At 43.4% G+C, this 26,252-nt stretch overlaps 1 protein-coding gene across 10 annotated transcripts in view; it reads right to left on the bottom strand.

The window, feature by feature from the left end:
- Positions 1-26,252, bottom strand: part of ebf3a (EBF transcription factor 3a) — a 73,916-nt gene that overhangs the window by 12,557 nt on the left and 35,107 nt on the right. For 2 of the 10 annotated variants that reach the window (XM_036985186.1, XM_036985213.1), the window contains exons 7-10: positions 17,452-17,533; positions 15,421-15,565; positions 10,626-10,759; positions 10,297-10,423 (exon numbers count right to left, since the gene is read on the bottom strand). In XM_036985186.1, coding sequence (XP_036841081.1) covers positions 10,297-10,423; positions 10,626-10,759; positions 15,421-15,565; positions 17,452-17,533 — 488 coding nt within the window. The remainder of the gene's footprint in view (positions 1-10,296; positions 10,424-10,625; positions 10,760-15,420; positions 15,566-17,451; positions 17,534-26,252) is intronic. The other 8 variants (XM_021611341.2, XM_021611357.2, XM_021611347.2 and 5 more) reach the window with 5 other exon arrangements.

Below are 26,252 nucleotides of genomic sequence, written 5' to 3'. Positions count from 1 at the left end.
AGCATTTTCCTCATCACTTATGAGAAGCTGTAATTGTTTTGTGTTCATAATAGAATGTTTAGCACTTAACAATAAAGTCATGCCAATCATTATAGCGTTTTATTTGATGTATAGTTTACAGCTAAAGAAGCAAAATTACTGTCACTTTTGAATAGGATGCACATGATTAAAAAATGGAAATGCCCAGCAGAGTTCATTCTTTGGATGCAAAAGCTGAGTGGAAACTTTATGAATGTTTCAGTAATTTCCTCACTCTAGTGAGTGAATGGTCATGTTTCAGAATTTAAAAAAAATTGAATGCATGAGTTGGTGTGCAGCTGTGACCATATCAAATCTAATTTCAAGCACTACACACACACACACACACACACACACACACACACACAATCTATGGCAGGATTTCAATGGAATTCCTCTCCCTGGCATGTGTACTTCCCGATCGTATTTTGATCTAATGCCCTTAATCTACTCTGTCATCCGTTCATGCTCCTAACACATTCACTCCAGAAGGCTCCGAGCCCAGTGTCTTTGCTTAAAATGCAGAATGGATGGCCAAACATGCATCTGAGCACGGTCTACTGCTCCTTCTCCATGTACTCTAGAAATAGGACATGAGTAACCGCTCTAGAGGAGCAATGTAACATGGCCGCCGTTGGCAGATGAAAATGCTTATATGGCAATACGCCTGCATGCTCTCAGTATGTGGCAGTGTACTGAAGTCATGTACTGTATTGGCTTGCAGTAACAGTCAGTAACAGGGGAAAATGTTTGAGCTAAGCAGTACATTTAAGGGAAATGGTTCCTTGTTAAGTCTGTGGTCTTGGAATGGAAGTTTGCAAAGAGCACTAGCATTCTTGCCAGCCATTATTGGTTATTACGACAACTCTATCTTTCCTGGAGATAAATACTAGCCTTGTTGCCATTTGCCAGCTATTACTAATTATCCTTAACTGCTTGGAGCCTATCTCCACTCGTCCTACACGTCTTTATTTTCTTTCCCTCTACCACAGATTATACTGAGGTGTAGAGGGAGTTGGAAGGGGAGCAGATAAACAGAACGAGGCGAACTAAGTTTTAGTGAGTTTGTAACTTGTGATAGTGTCCACCTGAAGCCTCATGGGCACCTGAGATCATCTTAAAGCTGCAACACAGATATGGGTCACAGATAGTATCACAATCACAACAGGAAATTACATAATTTTACTGAGATGAATAGGATCAAACAGGGATGAAAAAGGCCAATATCACTCTGTGTTATTGAAGGTAAATAGGTGGAGACTTAAACAGGTGATACAGCTGCAGGGATAATATGAGGCATTTAGAGGTCTCACTGTTCAGTAATATACTGTAGATTTCCACTGTGGAGAGAGATCTAAAAGAAGCATACAGTCAGAACCCAACTTCAAACCAAACCAACCAATCTTAACTCACGGCAAACCCAAGCAAACCAAACCAGTGCATTTAACACTGACCATTATGCTCTCCATCCAAGCCAAGCTAACTGGGAGTTATTCCATCTCCAGGAGTCTCAGGTTGAGCAGGAAATTAACATTTCAAAGATCTGCCGGTAAGATGAATCAATAGAGAGAAATCAATGTTCATTGAAATTTCATGAACTTTGAGCTGATACATACAGCGAGATAAAGCGACAGTTACAATTCCACCAGATATTGCTTCTGCAACAGATCAAATCTAATTAACACAGGTTAAATGGAAGGGATGTACTGTATCAGTTCACAATTCCATACTCTCAAAATTCCCTTTTTTCTCTGTATTGGAAATTAGTGGAGACACCTGTTCGCTCCCCTGCGATGACATCTAAAGTGAGTGGTACCCGCCTCAAAGGACATAGAGGGGGACTTTCACACATTCCCGTCCAACAGAAATCAAATGGCCTCCCTTCACAGCTGATTGCAGCCGCAAATTAATATTGTAAAATGAAGATCAATACATGGACGGGGCCAAATCGATGATGGCTAAATTACCGCTGCGTTTTCCCCCTCATTCAAGATGAGTTGTGTTATCCTCTCAAAGTCAATACGGTGCAGCATCTCTCATTCATTTCTCAATAAACTTGAGATGAATTTCAATCAAAGGCAGTGGTGGAAGTGGGTGTGTGGGGATGGGGAATAGGGGGATGGGGATGGAGTTCTTTTAAAGCCCGTTGGGTGTGGAACATAGTGAAAATGGGGCACAGAGGGGAGGGAGGAGAGAAACCTCATCTATCTTGCTGCACAGGACTAATACTGTGCCTTAGTGAGGAATATCAAAATGGAGAACAGTTACCAAACAGACATCATCTAAGATTAAGATCACTTTATTCGTCAATTGTACACAAGGTCCAACTGGTATTTGACTTCTGCTTTTATTCCAACCCCATCTACATATACAGGCTGGAGCAGAGGGTGGTCACACTGGGCACCCGTGGAGTAGTTGTTCTGTGAAGTTAAGAGCCTTGCTCAAGGGCACGCAATAGCATCTAGGATTTGATACCAGCTCACTTCCCACCAGTTTTCTCCCGTCAGACCCAGGATTGGAACTAGTAACCCTCCAGTTGCTGGCTCGCCTCTCTGATCGCTAGTCTACCTGCCACCCCTGTATCTAACAATGCAGTACAATTTATAGAGGTGCCAATTAAATCCAAATCAATGAATAGGCATATCATCCTTACAGAGAAACACCCCTGTACTGATACTATCCTTTAAACTGTAAAGCCACTCCTTGCAGTACATTCTACAGAGGGATGCAATGCGGTAAAACACATGCTCATCTGCCGCCACTTATTTCGATACATTTTCCAGCGCAGGATTTCCCAGGACTGTTAATGATTCCACTGTGTGAAATAATGTCACAGTGTGCTCCTCAAAGTCTACCTGACAAACTGCTTGAAAACGAAGGAGTGGGAAAGCGTGTGTCAAGTCAGCCCTCTAATTGGACGAAAGGACCTTCCTCTCCTGAAACATTGCACATGTTCACAAAGGCTCTCTGGCTGAGACTGTGTAACTAGGTGACGAGTGTCTCAGTCACTCATGAGGAGCTACAGCTAAATACCAGGCTTGTAAATGAGACAGACAGGGGAACTGAGTAACAGTGATGGCAACATCAGCTATCTATACATTGCTCATATTACTACACTACACTCTTAGGTTAAAATAGATGCCATTGGAAGCCCCTCTTATACAGATCTGTTTACATTGTTTACATACCTCTGTGAATGCCTTTGATTACAGTGAATCTTACAGTGTGTCTAGGCCACACCCCATCCCTGACTAGCTGCTACCAAACCCTGCCCTGCAGGGGAGGAAACCGTGAGGAGGCTCTGTATCTGATCTGCTCCAAATCCGGGACTTCAAAGAGAGTCTGGGCTGAAGGGCGGAGGGGAGCTGTAAGGTTAGACCCGATACACAGACTGAACAGCACAAGGCCCGGACTGATGTGCTTTGATAAAGGAGTCCATGTTTACTGAACTGCAGTTTTTTTGTCAAAAGCCAACCATTTCTGCTTGGAGTGCGGCAAAGGGCTTCATTTTAGATTTGAAGACTATATCACTTTGGATCTCTGTTCAACTGAGTGAGGATAAAGAGGTCAGTCAAGGTACACATCAATATTCATTGCATTACATGTAAAATGCATAGCATCTTGATCTGCATTGCTTGCTGTTTGGGGTTTTAGGCTGGGTTTCTGTACAGCACTTTGTGACATTGGCTGATGTAAAAAGGGCTTTATAAATACATTTGATTGATTGATTGATTGATTGACAAGCATTACAGTAAACATCAACACTCAACATAAATGTTCATAATTGTGAGCTTTGCAGTGTAGGATAGCATTACTTTTAACAATATACAGTGCCTTCAGAAAGTACTCACACCCCTTGACTTTTTCCACATATTGTTGTGTTACAGCCTGGATTTAACATGGATTACATTTTTTTGGTCAGTGGCCTACACACAACACCCCATAATGTAAAAGTGGAATAATGTTTTTAGAAATGTTTACAAATTAATAAAACATGATAAGCTGAAAGGTCTTGAGTCAATAAGTATTCAACCCTATTTTTATGGCAAGCCTAAATAAGTTCAGGAGTAAAACTTGTTTAACAAGTAACATAATAAGTTTCATGGACTCACTCTGTGCTCAATAATAGTGTTTAACATAATTTTTTTATGACTACCTCATCTTTGTACCCCACACATACAATTACCTGTAAGGTAAACGCAGATTCAACCACAAAGACCATATCCCTTTGAGCATAGTGAAGTTATTAATTACACTTTGGATGGTGTGTCAATACACCCAGTCACTACAACGATACAGGCGTCCTTCCTAACTCAGTTGCCGAAATGGAAGGAAACTCAGGGACTTCACCATGAGCCAATGGTGACTTTTAAACAGTTACAGAGTTTAATGGCTGTGATAGGAGAAAACTGAGGATGGAGCAACAACACTGTGGTTACTCCACAAAACCTAATTGACAGAGTGAAAAAGAAAGAAGCCTTTACAGAATAACAATATTCCAAAACATGCACTAAAGTAATACTGCAAATAATGTGGCAAAGCAATTAACTATTTGTCCTGAATACAAAGTGTTATGTTTGGGACAAATCCAATACAACACATTACTGAGTACCATGCTCCATATTTCCAAGCATAGTGGTGGCTGCATCATGTTATGGATATGCTTGAAATCATTAAGGACTGGGGAGTTTTTCAGGATAAAAAAATAAACGTAATGGAGCTAAGCACAGGCAAAATTCTAGAGGAAAACCTGGTTCAGTCGGCTTTCCACCAGACACTGGGAGATTAATTCACCTTTCAGCAGGACAATAACCTAAAGCACAAGGCCCTACACTGGAGTTGGTCACCAAGAAAACAATGAATGTTCCTGAGTGGCTGAGTTACAGATCTACTTGGAAATCTATGGCAAGACCTGAAAATAGTTGTCTAGCAATGATCAACCAATCAACCAATTTGACAGAGCTTGAAGAATTTTGAAAAGAATAACGGGCAAATATTGTACAATCCAGACGTGGAAAGCTCTTAGAGACGTACCCAGAAAGACTCAGCCGTAATTGCTGCCAAAGGTGCTTCTGCAAAGTATTGACTCCGGAGTGTGAATACTTATGTAAATTAGATATTTCTGTATTTCATTTTCAATAAATTCACATTGTCATGATGGGGTATTACAGTGGCAAGAACAAGTATTTGAACCCTTTTCAATTACCTGGATTTATGCATTCATTTGACATAACATTTGATTTGACCTTCATCTAAGTCACAACAATAAACAAACACAGTGTGCATAAACTAATAACACACAAATGTTCTTTTTTTATATTGAACACACACTTTTTCCAACCTACATTGTGAATGTTTAAATTATGTGAACCCCTAGGCTGATGACTTCTCCAAAAGCTAATTGGAGTCAGGAGTCAACTAACCTGGAGTCGAATCAATGAGACGAGATTGGAGATTTTGGTTAGAGCTGCCCTGCCCCATAAAAAACACTCACAAAATTTGAGTTTGCTATTCACAAGACGCATTGCCTAATGCGAACCATGTCTCGAACAAAAGAGATCTCAGAAAGACCTAAGATTAAGAATTGTTACCATGCATTAAGCTGGAAAGGGTTACAAAAGTATCTCTAAAAGTCAGTCCACGTTAAGACAAATTGTCTATAAATGTAGAAATTTCAGCACTGTTGCTACTCTCCCTAGGAGTGGCCATCCTGCAAAGATGACTGCAAGAGCACAGCACAGAATGCTCAATGAGGTTAAGAAGAAACCTGTGTCAGCTAAAGATGCTAACATCTCTGTCGACGAGTCTACAATACATAAAACACTCAACAAGAATGGTGTTCATGGGAGGACATCATGGAAGAAGCCACTGCTGCCCAAAAAAACATTGCTGCACTGGAGTTCTCTAAAAAAGCACCTGGATGTTCCATAGCGCTACTGGCAAAATATTCTGTGGACAGATTAAACTACAGCTGAGTTGTTTGGAAGGAACATACAACACTATGTGTGGAGAAAAAAAGGCACAGCACACCAACATCAAAACCTCTGCCCAACTGTAAAGTATGGTGGAGGGAGCATCTTGGTTTGGAGCTGCTTTGTTGCCTCCGGGCCTGGACAGCGTGCTATCATTGACGGAAAAATGAATTCCCAAGTTTATCAAGACATTTTGCAGGAGAATGTAAGGCTATCTGTCCACCAATTGAAGCTCAACAGAAGTTAGGTGATGCAACAGGACAACAACCCAAAAGACAGAAGTAAATCAACAACAGAATGGCCCAGCCAGTCCTGACCTCAACATGATTGAGATGCTGTGGCATGACCTCAAGAGACCGGTTCACACCAGACATCCCAAGAATACTGTGGAACTGAAACTGTTTTGTATAGAGGAATGGTCCAAAATTCCTCCTGACCGTTGTGCAGGTTTGATCCGCAACTACAGAAAACGTTTGGTTGAGGTTATTGCTGCCAAAGGAGGGTCAACTTGTTATTAAATACAAGGGTTCACATACTTTTCCCACCCTGCACTGTGAAGGTTTACACGGTGTGTTCAATAAAGACATGAAAAATTATAATTGTTTGTGTGTTATTAGTGTAAGCAGACTGTGTTTCTCTATTGTTGTGACCTCGACGAAGATCAGATTCTTCCCACTGTATGTGTAGTTGGTGAGAATTATATATGTTTTTATTAATTTTGTCTTCAGGCTGTAACACAACAAAATGTGGAAAAAGTCAAGGGGTATGAATACTTTCTGAAGGTACATACAGTATTAACGACCTTATTTTCCATCCCCTACCAGACTGACATGTCTTGATCTCCAACAGTATTCAGTGAATCACCCATGACCCCTTTGTCCTTATGTTGATGAATGACTGCCGTATAGCCATTTTGTCAGATTCTGGTGCAGTGGAGTCGATACTGTCACCTTGACAAGAAAACTTTGTGATTCATCAGCCTTCAAGGCTGTCTAGCCTCAACTCATACCTGGCAAGAGATGCTCACTGTATGGGGCATCATCAGCATCATCCAAAACCCTTCACCCAGACCCAGTGTGTTACATAGCAGCCCTCTGTGAGATCAGATAAATGGCACTCGTTACAGTCAGCCTTATAGGGAGAAGAAAAAAAAAACACTTGACTTTTGCTAATAACACAGAAACCAAACTGCTCACCAAAGGTCTGAAAACGAAGCAATCTGTCATTTCCCAGCTTGGGAAATTAGCAAATAATGTTCCTTTCCCGCTGACAAATGTATGACAGCTACCCTTCATCTATCATTCTCTCCTAACGTTATGATGCATGTCCTGGATCCCCAATAGAGGATACAGGCGACGTTTACTGACCCTCAATTTACCCATGACAAATGGGGTCCCGGTTAATGTGCTATTTCTGGGGCGAGCTAGGGGTTCATTTGAACACAATTCCCGGGTATAGGGATGTCACTGATTAGGATAAATAGTAGCTGAGTGTGTTAGCAGCAGTGCCAGCACTTCATATTACTAAGGGTCTCCATAGGGAGTGGTCCTGGGAGGGTAGCTCTTATAGAAATCAAGTCTAGCTTGAAACCAAAAGCTCTCATGCAATTAGGGTTTCAAAGTCAATGTTTTTACTGATAGTTTACTCTTTTGCACTGGCGTCAGCCTATAGTAACTTTATGGTAAAAGGCAATCACATACGTTTTACCCAATTGAAGTCACATGCGGCCCTTTGTAAAAGCCCTTTAAGAGCAAACACAGATCCTCTATGCAGTAGTTAATAAAGTGTGAAGTATTGACTAGAGGACAGCTGGACCTGTCCCTTTTTGATTTGCTAACCTTGCTAACTTAGTTTGATCCTCCAGTCCCCCTGACCAATTGATAACCAATACATGGATCAGATACAGGACAAGCCACAACAACCCACTGGGAACAGATGTCACTTCAACGTCTAGTTTTGATTTACATTTGGTTGAGTTGTCAACTAATGTGAATTCAAAGTGAAATCAACAGAAACTGTCACCATGTCATTGGATTTAGGTTAAAGGTTGGGTGGAAAGAAAATACGAAATGCTATTATGTTGATGACTTTTTGCAAATCCAATCAGTTTTCCACGTTGGTTCAACCTCATCACATAGATTTTTGGGGGTTGAAATTATGTGGAAACAACATTGATTAAACCAATTTCTGGGATACACTATGTCCTTTCCCTAAAGTAGAACAATTCGGTAAACATTGATACAGTAAGCATGTGTGGATTATGAAGCAATTGTTGTATTACTGATAATAGGCCTGTGGCCACAGTGAAATATACATTGCTAACTACAATAAATAATAAATAAAGCATTCTCTCAAGTTTTGCAGCATTATGTGTCTCTGTAGCTGGTGTTCCCATGATTGAACATACTCAACGCATACAGGATTATTGATGTACATTACAGGGTGCTCACATCCTCTGACTGAATTGTTAGTTTTGGAGGTGGTCCAGAATACTAATCCAACAAGACACCACTCTCTGCCGTTAGAATTGACTGCAATGTACTCTATGTTGACTCTTGGTAATTTGTGATAATTTATTACATTGAGCGAGTTAAATCTCCACAATTAGGGCCTGTCGGGCGAGAAGAGTCAACATGAAAAGGTCTAAAAGCGATTCTCTCAACGACATGACGCAAAGTCACGCTTGAAGGGTAGCTTTGATAAACGGACCTTTGATTTCCACACGTTGCCTGGCCACTGAAATGACAAGAGAATGGCCTCTTTTTGTTGCCAGTCCACGTTGTACTTAACTGTCCGAGAGGTAATGTCCCCCTATCAACTCGCAATTACTGTACATCTGGAGTCCATGTTAATTCTGTCGTTAAGTTCCCGGAGCTCGTTAACAGTTTCATGTCGACCCTGGTACAATCAGGGTGATCCAATCTGGGAATAGCAGTAGGCTGAGGAGCTAGACTTGTCTTATTGGTGGCTCTCCCTTTTAATTCACCACACTAATCAATTGTACTTCCATTGCCTCCCAGGTTAATTGTATCTTTCGACTAACTGGAACAGAGCAGGAACCAGAGAAGGAAAAAGGAACGAAATCAACATAGATCCAGAAGGGGACAGGTTCCCCCAGTAAAACCTGATGGTAATCATCCCAATCCGCTTAGCCCGTGTGACTAATGGGGTCTGTTCTTAAGAGACCTGGCACATTTACCGGGGTGCTATAGAAGCCAATAATGTATCTTAACTTATACACCTTCCCAGGCTTCACACATATGCACATATGCTCACACACTCAGCACACTGCACTCTTGTTTCATTATCCCAGTGCCTTGTTGGCCTCTGCTCTGCTTCTGCTGGGGAGGTTAAACGCAGGAGTGCTAGGCCAGACTGCACGGTTGGAGGGGAAGGGAACGGGTGGCTTGGGGAGGGGGGGGCTTGATGAGAAACAGCTGCCCAGGATGGAAGGGGTCTGGGGGGGGTTTAAGGGGGTCCACCCCCCCTCTTCACCCACACTCCTCCACTTTTTTGAGGGAGAGTGCTTTGACGCGCCTCGTCTCATTCTAGCCATCGGTGTTAGAACAGACGGAGGCTTCCAGGTCAGACAGCCCCTGACCCTCATGACCTCTGCCTCCTCACCGATGATGACAGATAAGACCACCACATCCCTCTGTTAGCCAAGATAATCCACCTATACTTATGGTGTGACACTCTCACACAAGACTCATACACACACACGCTCACGAATATCCTTAACTGCATCCTTCTATTTCTCTCTAGTTCAGTCACTACTTTCATTATAATTACAATATATTGAAAAAATCTACAAATTAGTAGATGCATATCTGACAAGTGAGGAGAGAAATATAATTGGCAGAGTGAATTATCCTGACAGATTGAATTTAACAGAGCTTGGCAGCGCTGACTTCTAATGGCAGTTCAGGGAGAGATCAAGTTGCACTCATAGAAGTCCTTCCACCAAACACCTTTAGCTAGCGGTGCAGTTCTCACACATTGAACATTCCAGACCCAGAAAGCAGGGGCCTGGTTAGTCCATCATTACTGCCTTGACACGGGGACCCTGTTCCTATACTGTGAAAATGCATCCTGACTTCCAGCCTAACCATAGATGCAAAATGACTGGATGTGGTAAAAGTTATGTGTTTCAGCGAACCCTTGTTTTCTTTATCCAAATGTATCAGATCAGTGACTACTTTAAGGAATTTGAACAGAGTTTGTGTTTCATCCAGAGAGGATGCATAGTCAGGGCACTAAACCCAGGGAGGAGAGACTGAAAGAAGCATTAAGCATCCTGACTCACCGGTGTAGACAAATCTTCCAGGAGCCCCTTTGCAGAACTGCTTGGACTTGTAGGACAGCGTGACCTCCACCACACCAGGGATGTGCCTGGGAGGGGTCTGGACGCGGATGGCGTGGGGGGTGATGAGCTGGATGACAGGGCACAGGAACCATTGAGTCTGACCATACCTACTAAGGTCTCGTACAAACATACAAAAGAATGGCTATTGTTACTAGTTTTTATAGTAAAGGCTTCAGTTTCTAATAGGATATGTTTAGTAAAAACAGTAAGATACTTAAAACCTAGGCTGAAATTCAATGAAATCAATGGTGTGACAAAAAATACTGTACCTCACTCCAGACAAGCATGGTCCCGAAGACGACCTGCAGGCCGTCAAAGAAGTTGTCCCCAATGATGATGACAGTGGCCCCTCCTGTGGTCCATCCCTCACTGGGGCTGATGGCCTTGATGCAAGGGGTGGCTGCTTAACACAGAGGAAAGAAGAGCCTATTCAGTACCTACACTTTGAAATAGCCTGATGTCTTTATCCCAGTAGAAAGACATATCATGGAAATAAGCCTGGAGAGAGAAAGAATGATGGATTTGTCCTTTTAGGCACGAGAATAAAAATCATTCATCAGCATGTTGGAGTGATGTAAGCAGACCCTTCAAACGGTCCGCTTCACAAAGGCTAAGCGCTGGGCTCGTGAGGGGAAATGATTTGGTGTAGCAAATTATGTGTCAGTGCAAATGTAGCTATCAAAATTGATTAGGCGTAGCCCTGCACGTACAGTAGAATTTGAAAGTTAAACACATCTCATATGAGTCCAGAATAAAGCTGTAGAATGTAAATGACAAGCCAAAGCAATGTTGTTGGTTTCATGTCATTCCACTGTCTTTGTTCCCTCCGTTCTAGCGTGTTGTTTAGAATGCAGTTTCACAACATGAATAAATTCATGAATTATTCAAGCTCAGTTTTGCCTTTTGTGATCGATTCAATCCATTTCACATTGTTTATTACAATGCTTTTCATCTGCCATGACTTTTGCCACATAGCTTTGCCGTTCATCAGAGGGCTGTGAGTTATTATAATCTAATCAAACTCTTCCTGTCATCTGATGCATTACCTTAATATGGTGCTCACCCTGACACCACGTTTACATCAGGCATAGCATGAAAGCTAACCATAAAACAGCAATATTACATGCAATCTTTTTACATCTATATTTTGTGAATACAATGTGAACTGCACACTTTTAACGTGTTCTACTATTTATATGAGCACATTGCTGAACTCCTATTATCACACCAGTTCAGTAAGTAAATCCCCATCTGCCTTTGTTATATGGATCACTACAGACAAGACATCTCCCTTTGTTTGCTTTGCTGTTGGGGCTGTGCAGGTTATGTTTGCTTTCTCCCCATGAAGCGCACATGCACACACGCATAAGCGCACAAGCGTGCATACACACACACGCATATGCGCACAAGCGCGCACACACACACACACACACACACACAAACACTGCGGGAAATCGGACTTTAACAGGCGCTGTTGACTTCATGCTAATCACCCCTTACAGAATTTCATCTCTGAGGTCTGGACGAGTGACATTTGCTTTGCTTAATTGCTAAGCAGAGCATCTGAAAGAAGACCATCTCTCTGTGGGATCGCCGTTTCCCCTCAAAGGAGGTGACCTTCATCAGTGCTGCCGATTACGGCAAATAATTCCCCCTTCAAAATGACTGTACACAAATTGACTTTGGACCCGGGAGAGAGGGAGAGAGCGAGAGAATGAGAGAGAGACAGAAAGAGACGGAGAGAGAGAGAGAGAGAGAGAGAGAGAGAGAGAGAGAGAGAGAGAGGGGATTGTTGATGGTGGTTGTTGGGGGGCAGCTGCAGCCAGAAACCTACACACATACACACATACACACACACACACACACACACACACACACACCACCTCGGAAATCCCAACGCCCCCCTCCCACACACAGAAAGGACCCATGGAGAGGGAGCGACCGGGGCCCTAAGCCGTCCACCCTTCTGCCTGAAAATTTGCATATGTCTCAATGCACAGACAGAGAGGGGAGCATGTGCTGAATGGGAACCGTGGCCAAGTGGATTACACAGGCAGCGCAGGCGATCTGATGATAGACACTCACAATTCCCCGCAGCAGATGATAGACATTGCAGGGAGGGAATGAGGATGGCTAAAACAAGGCCTGTCTGTGCATTACTAAACTTTGTACTTTTAAAGCTGCAATATGTAACTTTTTGGGTGACCTGACCACATTCACATAGAAATGTGTGTTATAGATCTGTCATTGTCATTGAAAGCAAGTCTAAGAAGCGGTAGATCTGTTCTATGTGCACTCAATACTTTCGATACTTCCCGTTCTTAAGTCAAATTTTTGCTTATTTTACTTTCGGTTTATTACACCATTTTCAAACAGCTAAAAATATATTATTTTTGGTTATGGAAAATATATTTCACAGCGGTTTATGTGGTACAATAATTTTCTACACTATACTTTCTTGTTTTGTCACATAAACTGAAATTAGGCAAACTATTAGAACTTTAGCAATCAGGAAATGGCGGCGCGATTTCTACATAATGCATCTTTAAGTAGTTTAAAACAATATTGGTTTATCTGTGCGCATTCTCTTAAATAATGTTACTGTTGTCAAATGGCTCTAAGTGCAGATTCAACATACATTTTGGTTCCTTTACTTCCTAATGGTTCAAGTTAGCATTAAAGTACAGAAAACTGATCTTAGATCTGAGCTAAAAGCCAACTTCCGTCTGAAGCTCTAGTAGGCCTACTGAGGCACTCAAACAGGTCTGATGTGTCCGTCGATGTTGCGTCCTTTGTTCTGCCTGCTGAAATGTGTTGTAATTGTGCTGTGGGATGTCCAGATGGTCGGATGATAGTGCAGCTGATGGGATTATACCTTTTAACTCTCCCTGGGCCATCTGTTACCCCTCTCTCTCTATCTCCCCCCCTACTCTTCTCTCTCTCTCTCTCTCTCTCTCTCTCTCTCTCTCTCTCTCTCTCTCTCTCTCTCTCTCTCTCTCTCTCTCTCTCTCTCTCTCTCTCTCTCTCTCTCTCTCTTTTTCACACTCACTCTCTCCCTCGCAATCTTTCAGATGGAGCAGACTGGATTCACTTGTCTTTATTGCATAAACCATAACAGCATTACAGCCACTTACTGCATGCAAATGACTGGGGCGTTGCAGGCTCTATGTTGAGTCTTCCATATTCTCCAAGTCTCTATGGTGGAACGTGGCTAAGGAACAGGTGGAGTGAGTGTGTATGAGGGGGTGTGTGTGAGTCTGCAAGTGTGTATGTATTATTGAAGGATTTTTTTATATTCATGTTTGACTGTTCAAACATGCACGGTTCAGTCGTGTCAGTAAAATAAATTCCCATTCAGCACCAATAGGGGGCAGCACCTGTTGAGCAGCCTGACACTGTCACCCCAGCGTTGAGACAATAAACTGAGAGTATGCCTTGCTTTCTCAGACACAGACAGACAGTCAAGCCATGTCTGAGGCTCTCACCCAGTGAACACTTATTGAAGAATGTGTTGCTAATTTAAAGGGTGCTGTCTGTCTGCCTGCCTGGTGTCAGAACTCTATGGAAGACATGGATGCGGTTACGTTTTACGACCGAGTATCCTGTTCTCATGTGTCACGTGTATGAGTGTCGGGGGTAGGGGAGGCAAACAAGCAACATTTTAGCTAAAGAGCTACGGTACATTGCTAATACACACAAAGTGTTTGTTTTTTACACTCAAGTATATTATGTTCGGATGAAAAATAGATTGAGATATATTGGAAAGTTAAATTTTCTGTATTATAGTTAAGTGCCATTTTCTCAAACTCCATAAATTAAAGTTATCTGGTGATTTGGGCACTCAAAAGATACTAAGACAGACTGCTCTTGCGCTTTGAAGAATGAGTAGGAGAGGAAAGGGGTGGGCAGGGGAAATCTGTGTGGAACCCTCATAACACACTCACACACACACACACACAGACACGCACACGCACACGCACACACACACACACACACACACACACTATCCCGTGGGATGGGGGGAACATGGAGGAGAGGGCTCAACCTCTTTAATTGCTCTCCTCATTAAGACGCAGGTTGCTAGGCGATCCACACCTACCGTGTCATAAACGTGAGACACAGACACCAACACAACAGAACGTCACTGAGCATAATGACTTCGATGCTTGAGGCAGGACTTTAATTATTTGATTTTGTCCTCTAGTAGAGGAGTCATTAATAAAGACTAAAACAAATAGATTAGCTTATCCCCCACTAGGACTGGACTACATAAGATATATTAATTGTCTTGTCAGTTTTTTTTAGAACTGTTGTTGTGTTAAACGTTACATTTGCTTTTGGTGATAGGACCATTAATGGTTATTAAAGTGGAGGGAAGGCCGTTTCAGGCAGTGGTGTGTGTGTATATAGACTGTTTGCCTAGCCATAATTGCCTCTTGAAATCTGAAGATAAGCAATTTGCACAATTGGTCTGCTCTGTTTTTTCCATAATCTCTGAGCTGTGTGTGCTCTCATCTGCGAGAGGAGGCCAGGAGGGGTCACAAGGTTATGTTCAGTGCATTTTACTTTTTGGATTTCCCATGGTTTGGAGGTCCTGCTTGCCTCTCTTTTGGCCGAGCAGGCAATCAGTCTATCATATGGAATCAGTTGGAAGAAAAACAGTAAGTTCCTTTTTTCTCCTAGTCCCCCCCCCCCCCCCTCCTCCCTCCACCTGCCCTCTTCTTCATCCCCTCATTTCTCCACTCAGCTGAAACTGCAGTGCCCAGCAACAGGAAATCGACCTCACTGTGACTTTGCCAATTTTACCCAGTTTCGCGTAGGTTAAAAACTTGTATGTGCAATTTAACACTTGGACAAGATTGGAAATAGTATATGGTTTTATAATCATTCAAATGACCAGAATTACTAGCATTCTTAGAATGATTATTGTATACAATTTCCAATCCACTTCAAATAGTATGCATGAGGGAGGCAAATAGTGACTTACAGCACAGACTTAGAAGGGTGTATGAACAGAGGGCAAATGGAAGGAATGACAAAGAACAGGATGTAAAATGTGCCTACCATTCTCCAGATAAGGAGGCGTACCTTCTGAAGGGTCGAGTCTGCGAGCCCTTCGCCCATGCTTGGAGTTGTTGTGGACAAACATGTTGTCTGAGACAGCCAAGACATGGCCATCCACATTGACGGTCGTCGAGACAACAACCTGCAACAAGAGTGAAGGTAGAGCGTGTCATTTAGCAATCTGTATGAAAGCGGCACAATCACGTACAAAACATCAGTGTAATCACACTTGGCTATTTTCAGATTTCCACATGAACATTTAGCACTCTCTGTAATCACTTTTGTTGACTCCACTCTGACGATTGTTGTCTTGACTTCATCGATTCACAGAACACATTGATCGACTCATCTATCTAGTTCCGTATGGTGGACAAACTAGACGAACTCACAAACAACAAGAACGAACCTCTTCTTTGTTCAACAAACATTTCCCCTGGATCAAAGTCTAACTCAGGCTGAGATTCAATCCGATTGTGGGTTGAAGGCATTGCGGCTCTTAAAGCCTCAATATATCATAGCGCTTGTTTTTGTTGTTCTGCTTTCTCTTGACCACATCTCCAAACAGTGGACTAGGCCATGAATGGAGAAAGTGTTTCCGAGCAGGAAATAGAGAGCCCCTCTCAGGTTCTCTTTGCCGGTGAGTGACCTCGGTGTAGCTGTGGAATTTGGGGGGTGCTTTTTTGGTTCGTTTTGGGGGGAAAGAGGGGGAGTTGGGAAAGAGGTAGGGGGGCAGAGTAGGGAGGTGAAAGAGCTCCATTCTTGCTCACAGGTTCAGAGCTGGGCCAAGCTGCACATGATGGATGTGGCCCTCTCTGGCCTCAAGCTGGTTTCGGGAGGGGGGGGGGGTAATAAGAGTGAAAGGCAGAATACACAACCTTGGCTTGAGAAACACCTACAGTGGAGCATCTGGTAAATCTATCTGGGAAAAACGGCATTCTGGCCACCAGAACGGAGACCAGAAAAGATAGCCAAAATATTGTAAGCCTTGGCCTACAATACCCCTCTCCCATCCCAAAATACTCCAACAATAATTGCCAGTTGATTCCCTATAAATACAGTAAATCTAGATTTGTTTAAAGATACAAATGGGGTAAAAGTTTTATACAACACTAACTCATACACCTCCTGGAACATATGCCTTGGGGAGATGGTTTTTAAAGATAGCTCAGTAGCTGTCATAGCTGGGGCAGTATGTCCCAGTCTCTTGTGAATCTAGGAGTAATGCAATGGTAGAGTGAACACCTGAGCTGTTTGTGAAGACATTGACTCTGTTAGGTCCAGTTACCCCCCTGAGGGAAAAGGAGAACAGGGAGGTCTAGTGGTGACATCAGAAACAGCCTGTCTGTTTCATGTCTGGGGGTTGCTGGAGGAAGCTAGGTTGGTGTGTCTGTCATGGCCCATGATTGGCAGTGACTGATGGCCCCTGGAGTTTGTGGCAAGGCAGATAGGATACCTCCACTTTATTCAGGCCTGACCTCCTTCCTGAGGTATATGGGTCTGTGGTTGGTGGATATGTCGATCACCAACTTCAATGGCACTCCTCCACATTTAATAGAGCATGTATTTTAGCTTTAGTAGCCTCTTAGACATGGGAGTATTCCAGACCTCCAGATAGACGTTTCATTGCTCATACTGGCCGCAGTGTAATGGAAAACACCTCTCAGATGGTTCTCGTTGGCTGCACAGTGAATAATCGTGGTATCGTGACAACCCTAGTGTGTGTGTGTGTGTGTGTGTGTGTGTGCATGTGTGTGTGTGGGCTAACCCTGAGTTAACAGTGTTGTTACATGTGGTGGGATCATCCTCCCTTCTGTGCTGTGGTTCAGAAAGCTGTCAGGACCACAATTGATAGCACCTCTGAAATCCCATATCCTTATTTGTGTCAGATGGTGTTCTCCAATAAATATTCCTTACATGTGTTCAGCTGCACACTGACACCCTCTGCAAGGGTGTGTGAGTGTAAACCTGTGTGCATGAAACCCGTGAGTGTGTGTGTGTGCGCGTGTGTCATTTTGTGTAAATTTCAGTTACCTGGAACCTGCGCATGTCTCTTGGATTCCCTGCATTCTTCAGACAGTTCTGATTGCACTTCAGGAAGAACTTCAGGAAAAATCTGAAAAAGACCACAAAATAAAAATACAATTGAAGTACACAGTACTAGAATGGAACGGAATAGAATTAAACAGAATAGAACGGAACAGAAGTATTGCTAGTCTTGCATGGGGGACAGTCCAATCAGTCAGTCAGTACAGTCAATCAGTCAGTGTAGTCAGTCAGTCAGTACAGTCAGTCAGTCACTACAGTCAGTCAGTTAGTCAGTCAGTCAGTGTAGTCAGTACAGTCAGTCAGTCAGTGTAGTCAGTCAGTCAGCCAGTCAGTACGTCAGTCAGTGTAGTCAGTCAGTCAGTCAGTCAGTCAGTGGAGTCAGTCAGTCAGTCAGTCAGTCAGTAGTCAGTCAGTCAGTCAATATAGTCAGTCAGTCAGTGTAGTCAGTACAGTTAGTCAGTCAGTCAGTCAGTCAGTCAGTCAGTCAGTCAGTTAGTCAGTACAGTACAGTACATTCAACACCATAGACAGAAAAGGAGGAAAGAAAAAGGAAGATTTAGAGGAAGTGAGCAGGAGAGATGTAACGACAAATGACAAGCGGAGGTAGAAAGGTGTGATTTTGTGTTTTACAAAATAGTAAAACACATAATAATACTTGAAGCATAGAGCCAGTCAAGAATTCATACGGAATGAAAATCCAAAAAAGTCAACACAAGTCCATGCCATTCAACCTGTTAACTACAAATCTATTACACCAGTATCAAACCCAGATATTACTCATTTGTTTAAAATAATGTTGATATCTTCTGTTGCTTCTAATATCCCTTAGCAGCAACCCTTTGTCATACCATCATCTCACCTGAGTTCACAGCCTGCTCCTACTCCCATCTGCTACTAGAATACAGGAAGTCACTTGATATTCCACCCACCTATTTAATCCCAGAACACCCCCTGTGCAATTAAAGTTGTGCTGTTCAATAGGGAGGCAAATGAGGCCCACCTGTGACCAGGTCTTGTTTGATGAGCATCAGGGATAAAGGACCTAACAAGGTGAGAGCGTGCCACAAAACTTATAGTCCTGTCAGACAATTAGGCGGCCACTCCTGGGACCTTCGCTTCACGCCACACACACAAGCACACACACACATGCACACATGCACACATGGGTGGGTGAGGCAATTATGCCACAAATTACAACCTGGCTAATTGTCTCCGAACAAATGTCATGTGTGAGAGAGAGAGATCTAGGGTTGTTTAGTCTTTGAGTCTCTGTCTCTCTCTCTCTCTTTCTCTGTCTGTCTCTCTCTCGCTCTCGCTCTCTCTCTCGCTGCGCTTCAGCTGCCAAGTGTTTGCCTGTGAACGTCAAATGAACGTCAGGTCCCTGTGATTTTATTGAAAAAGCCTCCTATCGTGAGCTCTCCTTTTAAACATAACCTTTCCGTGTTCCAGTAGATAACATGACAAAGGAGACAGGTGGAGGACGCTTAACGGTCCCTGACTTGGTTTACTGTCTCCTACTACAAATGTCTTCCCTATTACCACTGCAAGTGATGACAACAACATGTTCTAAACCTGACAGTGGGATCAATGCTTATGTCAGCAGAATGTACTGCAACACACCTTAATTGACTTCCTTATCATGTACAGTATATACATAATCATACAGATTCCTGCTACTGGGCTCCCGCCAAGTTTGATGTTAACAGTAATGCTAATATGTCACCACCATTTATTGGTTTTATGTACAATTTCATGGTTTCCATTGAAATGCAAAATTGGCACTTTTGCCAGTTATTTCATTATCATGTATTGAATGCTTCGTGTAAAGCTTGCTGCTTAAGAGGGTCCTTTCTCAACACTTAGCCTCCTCCTTCTCACTCCACAGTGGGATCTGGGCCAATGCAATAAATCAGTGGCTTGAAACGACCCCCTAACCCTGGTCACATTAATACATGCACTGGTCATTTAGAAGCGTTCTCCAATAGACTCCAATAACTCTCAGCACCACTGCCAGCCCAAAAGAACATGAGAGGTGAGAAAATATTTTCACTCGCCATCCAAGGCGCTTTGGCCCCGACATCAATAAAAAAAAAATGTTTTAAGCCACGCCAAAATGCTGATTGCCTGTTGGTGTGCGGCGAGACCATAAAAAACCTGACTTGTCGTTAGTGCATTTTGCCTGATTGTGTTCAGTGTGTTTTTGGTTGCATCTGTTGGCCAATCATCAAAATGACCATTATCTACTCTAATTCCCTGACCCTGTTTTTATTTCCCCAAAGAGTCGTAATGTAGAGCAGTAGACATCTGCGGAAAGCAGACCTGAAATACGACTTTTATTTGTCTGTCGCCTCTCATATAGATTGGGTTAGACTAGTGAGTGTGTGTGTGGGTAAGCACCTGTGTGTGTGTGTGTGTGTGTGTGTGTGTGTGTGTGTGTGTGTGTGTGTGTGTGTGTGTGTGTGTGTGTGTGTGTGTGTGTGTGTGCGTGTGCGTGCGTGTGTGTGTGTGTGTCCAAGATTGATGTGCTTTAAATGTTTAGCACCTTTGTGCAAAAAAAATAAATATATAAATATACATTTTCTTGCCAAAACGTAGACATTATTGAAGCCACATGTTATTTTTAACATGGGGCTTTCCTGTACTTTCTTCTGTTGTGTTGTCGTACAATTACAAACTGTAAAACTGCAGTAAAACAAAAAGTAAGCAATAAACAGAAAAGGACAACTTGGGAATAGATGTCAGCCGTACTATCGTGAACTACGTCTTTTATGTTTACTGTTATGAAGACGATTAACCACAATTTCCCAGCTAACAGATCAGCTTCATTTTAACAGTAGTCCATGTTAGTGGCAACAGTAAAGCATCATTACATTAGAGTTGGTTAACATTCTACATGAGCACACTGTAAATTGGTCCTTGGTGAAAAGGCAAGCAATTAAGATCAGCCTCTCTCTTTTACTTCTTAAATATCTACAGAACTTTGTGCTGGTGTTTTGGCACGCTCAGAGACCAAAACGAGGTTGTTTAATTGTTTTTTAATGGGAAATCAAGGCGACGACGCCATTAGATGTTGGCAACGGAGGGCAAAGGGGGGATCGAGAGAAAGAATGAACTGCAATTAGGTTTGATTAAAGCTATCCTTCTCAATAATCAGAGCTAGAGACAGGACAGGAGGACCCTGGTGGCCGTGGAGATGGAGGAAGGTGTAGAGTGATATTAAGGCCAATGAAGGGGATATTAACGTGGCTAATTAAAGCAACTCCTCCAAAGCCAGGAGACGAGCGAGGCTCTCAGCGGACCGCCATGGAGGAAATCATCGGCCCAGCCAGCTATCAGTTGGAGGAGGGAGAGAGAGAGAAAAGGGCTGTAGTTCATCAGAGAGAGGGTGAGAGAGAAAAGGACTGTAGTTCATCAGAGAGAGGGTGAGAGAGAAAAGAGAGAAAGTGGTGGAGGGAGAGGGAGAGGGAGAGAAAGGGGCTGTAGTTCATCAGAGAGAGGGTGAGAGAGAAAAGAGCTGTAGTTCATCAGAGAGAGGGTGAGAGAAAAAAGGGCTGTAGTTCATCAGAGAGAGGGTGAGAGAGAAAAGGGCTGTAGTTCATCAGAGAGAGGGTGAGAGAGAAAAGGACTGTAGTTCATCAGAGAGAGGGTGAGAGAGAAAAGAGAGAAAGTGGTGGAGGGAGAGGGAGAGGGAGAGAAAGGGGCTGTAGTTCATCAGAGAGAGGGTGAGAGAGAAAAGGGCTGTAGTTCATCAGAGAGAGGTTGAGAGAGAAAGGGGCTGTAGTTCATCAGAGAGAGGGTGAGAGAGAAAAGAGAGAGAGTGGTGCAGGGAGAGGGAGAGAAAAGGGCTGTAGTTCATCAGGGAGAGGGTGAGAGAGAAAAGAGAGAGAGTGGTGGAGGGAGAGGGAGGGAGAGAAAAGGGCTGTAGTTCATCAGGGAGAGGGTGAGAGAGAAAAGAGAGAGAGTGGAGGAGGGAGAGGGAGAGAAAAGGGCTGTAGTTCATCAGAGAGAGGGTGAGAGAGAAAAGAGAGGCAGTGGTGGTTGGAGAGGGAGAGAAAAGAGTAGGAGAGAGGAAGGGAGGAGAAAACTATGAAGTGGGAAGAAAGTCTAAAGAGATAGACTGGAGAGAAATGCTCATTTTGACACAACCCTCTCCCTTTCGGAATTCTACCAGAATAACCACGACCTGACATCAGCTTTAATCTTCCAACACCCCGAGTTACAAGCCCACAAATCAACGTTAAAACAATCCCCTTCTAACAGAGACTAAGGCAATTAATAGTATTCTTCTGTAGCCTGTACCTCCATGCTCGCCATTCTGCCGAGGCTAGCTACTAATCATGCCATAATGGCTTCTCTCCCTCTGGTCAAAGAGGAAATAGATTGTCTCTTTAGTAATGCAGCGGGCTCGGCGGTTTCCACTCCGTGTGCTTCACATGCCTGGTAATTGAAGAGAAAAGGGCAGACTTTGTTACTTTGACTGATTTATCTCTACTGTGATCATTTTAGGATGACACTCAAAGGGAGACCTAATTCGGCCTAATTCTCGCTCGACCCTCTCCCACCATCACGCTTCCTGATTTAAGGAGCTAAGCTAATTGGGAGGGGGGAGATGTCACCCACTCCTTGACACCTCTGCCTTTGATTCAGGGAAAAATGGGAAGTATTGACTCCATTTTATTATTATTTCAGCACTTTTACAACATTAACAAGGTATCATACAGCATTTATTTCATAGTGTTTGATACGCCACCCATTTCAGAAGTTCACCACTGACAGATAGACTGAAACATCCATGAGTGTCTGGCATTGACAGTCCGTAGATCCTGATTGGCACCCCAGCAATAATGACTACCAAAGGAGTGTCCACAGCCGGCAGCAATGACAGTGAAGTCATCGTTGCAGGGCGGTGCGTATCGACCACCACCCAGCCACAGCCAATCAGACCCCAGTATGAGCCTAGCGATGGGCCTCAGTGAGGATGGAGGAGACCTGGAACCAGCGTCTCACAATGCCCCACAACGATCTGCTGACAGCAGATCTCCTCACTGAGATGGTAGTACACAGGTCAATAACGTATTGGCTTTCCAAAACGCCAGGGTCTTAATGTCAAGCCTTCTGCATCCCTTCCAGCTCCAGTATGTAAGGCACTCTACTATGAAGTGTACTCACTCAAGCCCCTGTTCTGACAGGCCGGGCTCCATTACACTGGCTTGTTATTATACAAATATTCCTGTATAAAAAGGGAGAAAGTTTGTTGGTCTACCTGTGGGTTGTTCTGTACTGACACATCTTAATTTACCATGCCGATGAGAGAGACTCAAATTCCAGAGTGATTTTGAGTAATCTGTACATTGCTGTCGTACGCTGATTGCTTGCTGTCTTCTCTCATCAGCTACAGCTGTTTTTCCTCCCCTTCCCCACATTAACAATATTTGCCCTACCCCTGTACAACAATAAGTGCCCAGGGACCAGCCCCACATATCCTATCACTTCTTTATCATGGAACAAGTTCCTTACGATCTAATGTTATTGGGTTGGCGAAAATGAACCCTTTCCACTCTCTGGGCTGTTGCTCTGAGACTGCTATTGTTGAAACATTTCACTATCATTGTTTTCCTGTTCAACATATACAATTCCCTATAACTGGGTGAGGTGGGCTGTTGAGACACACAAACAATAAAACCACCCCATTCATCCCTTTATCATCTATACCCTTTCCTCCACCCCTGTTCTCTAATGGCCAGAGTGGCATTGACAATATTTTACTTGAGGATCCCCAGATCTGTCAATCCCTCTTCATTTAGTTCATGGCTGCAGGACTCATTACAGAAGAGAACTCTTTCTCTTTCTCTCGCTCTCCCTCTTCTTTCCTACCTCCCCGTCTATCCCTCTCTGAACTCTGTCAGTTTCTTGTTCGAGCAAAGAGAAATGCTTGTCTCACAAATGGTTCATATCAAACACACCCCTAACCATCTTCAGCTGATTCCCTTCAGGTTCCAGTCCGGGTCTACTGTAGCAAGTTAGATAGAGATTCAGTGGCCCTGCGAACTATCCATCACTGGCTATTCTTTAGGTCTAACTCAGCACATACTACATGATTAGCCCAAAGCTCTCTGCCGTCACCACACAACAAGCTATTGAAACGGTATAGTGGGGCTGCTACTCTTTGTTTTACAGTGAATCTGCGAAATCTGTATAAATTGATTTTTTTAAAGTACAAATAATAATTTCTGTCAAGTGTGGCTTTACTTTCAAAATGAATCAACAGCTAGTTTCAGTGATAAAACCAGTACTATTTCTACACTTACTGGAATTTCGATACATTCCAGTTCTATTGATCTATATGTATAACTGTTATGAATAGATTATTGTTACTTACACCTTATCCACAATACAGGTGAGGAGGGTGCTGACATTATAAAATATCATCAACAATAGAGTTTATATTTATCCTAAATGTGTAAACTGCTAGCCAGCTGGTCTAGCAGCGTGAAAAGGGGTATTTCTAGGGGGAATATTGTGCTTTGATTACTGCTTAGCATTCTGGGCTTGGGGCCTGAGGAAATACCAGTCAACACCTCTCTGCACTGGTGAGATGGAAGATAAGCAGATGCTGGAGTGAATAGCAGTATTTAGGGTGTTGGACGTACTGTTGGGGTGCCTGGAAGGGCCTGGAAGGCTCCCCCTGCCCTCTCCTCCACAGGCACCTTGGAGTGATCAGGCTGCAGAAAGACGCAGTAGAACCCAGAAGCTGTACAGAGGAGCCAAGCGTGGGCAGCTTTGACCGTTCACTGACAACGGAGCTGCATAGTGACTGTGGAGTTGTGTATTTGTGTGTGTGTGTGTGTGTGTGTGTGTGTGTGTGTGTGTGTGTGTGTGTGTGTGTGTGTGTGTGTGTGTGTGTGTGTGTGTGTGTGTGTGTGTGTGTGTGTGTGTGTGTGTGTGTGTGTGTGTGTGTGTGTGTGTGCGTGCGTGCGTGTGTGTGTGTGTGTGTGTGCCTTTGAGTCTTCGTGCACGCATTGCCTTTGTTCTGTGCGTATGCATATTTGTGTGTGTATACTTCTACATGGTATTATTACTAATGTATAATACATGTATCTAAAGTGACTGTCAGGACTGGTCAGTCATCATAAAGCATGAGGCAGACACTCTGCTACTGCTGCCACATTAAGTCTGTCTCAAAACACAGCCACAGTGGACTGTCATGTAGGCAAGGCACAGAGAGAGAGAGAGAGAGAGAGAGAGAGAGAGAGAGAGAGAGGATAGAGAGGTGGAGGAAGAGAGAGAGAGATGGAGGAAGAGAGAGAGTGATAGAAAGATGGAGGAAGAGAGAGAGTGATAGAGAGATGGAGGAAGAGAGAGTGATAGAGAGAGTAAGAGAGAGAGAGAGAGAGAGACAGAGAGAGAGGTGGAGGAAGAGAGAGAGAGAGAGAGAGAGAGAGAGAGAGAGGGAGAGAGAGAGAGAAAGAGAGAGAGAGGTGGAGGAAGAGAGAGATGGAGGAAGAGAGAGAGTGATAGAGAGATGGAGGAAGAGAGAGAGTGATGAGAGATGGAGGAAGATAGAGAGTGATAGAGAGAGAGAGAGAGAGAGAGACAGAGAGAGAGAGGTGGAGGAAGAGAGAGAGAGAGAGAGAGATGGAGGAAGAGAGAGAGAGAGAGAGAGAGAGAGAGAGAGAGAGAGAGAGAGAGGGAAAGGGAGGTGGAGGAAGAGAGAGAGTGATAGAGAGAGAGAGAGGGATGGAGGAAGAGAGAGGGAGAGAGAGAGGGAGAGAGAGGTGGAGGAAGAGAGGGAGCAGGTTGGTGTGCTTAAAGCTAACAGGTAACCTTTCTGTGCTCCGAGGAAAAAATCAGGGGGGAAAGAAAATGTCAAATTAAGACGGGCCAGGCTGAGAGACGTAGCTGCCATATTTGTGTGCAAGCCTAGTGCTGTTGGCAGCAGAGATGACTGCTTTCTGATTCATCTGGGGCCGTATGGCAAAGCTTTGTCAGTCTGTGCGAGGTATAAATAATTCAGGGTGAGAGATGGCAATTACAGGGCCCTGCACAACCAAAATGAATATTTTATAAGGACTAAAACCGCCCTGGAATGAATCACACACATGGAGTCACACACACACACAGTTAGTACATAGGAACACTTCACACAGCTGTTGTACTGTTGACAATATGACTATAAACCCAGAAAATAATCAAGGGAAAATATTTGCTCCTACTTACATGTGTGATTTATAATATTCTTTGGTTGAATCTGGAATCCTTAATGGTGAAACAGCCACGTCCGTTTGCGATATTACAACAACAAAGCAGTCACTGAAAACAACCAACACAGTTTTTCCCCCTCGGACATCATGGCACGCGCGATAGAAAAGCACAATATGTACTGCAACTTTGTCACCATGCAGCTCATCATCTCAACAACAAAAGCAATATCAACGGTGGTGGGGCGGCCAGTGGCGCTGTTTCCCCCTCCTGCGGATTACATAATTAAGGGTGTTTCAGGTCATGCTTGAAATATGCTCGTTTTCTACCATTCTGCACAATAGAAGCTTCTTTAGAACAACATTAAAAGTACTATAGGCATTTGTGATGGTCCTCTTTTCACATCTCCCAGTGTACATTTCATAGTATAAAATCTGGATATTGAGGAGTCAACTATGGGAAATATTGACTCTTGAATAAGAAATAAAATAATTAGCCTCTATACTAATTCACATAGTCAATGGCTCCTGACACACAAAGCATTTACTTTGAACCAAAGTCTTTACCTTTGAACATGTATTATGGTC

Source organism: Oncorhynchus mykiss, chromosome 1 (genome assembly GCF_013265735.2).
Source record: "Oncorhynchus mykiss isolate Arlee chromosome 1, USDA_OmykA_1.1, whole genome shotgun sequence".
NCBI lineage: Eukaryota > Metazoa > Chordata > Actinopteri > Salmoniformes > Salmonidae > Oncorhynchus > Oncorhynchus mykiss.
This window is presented reverse-complemented; position numbering and strand designations above follow the sequence as displayed.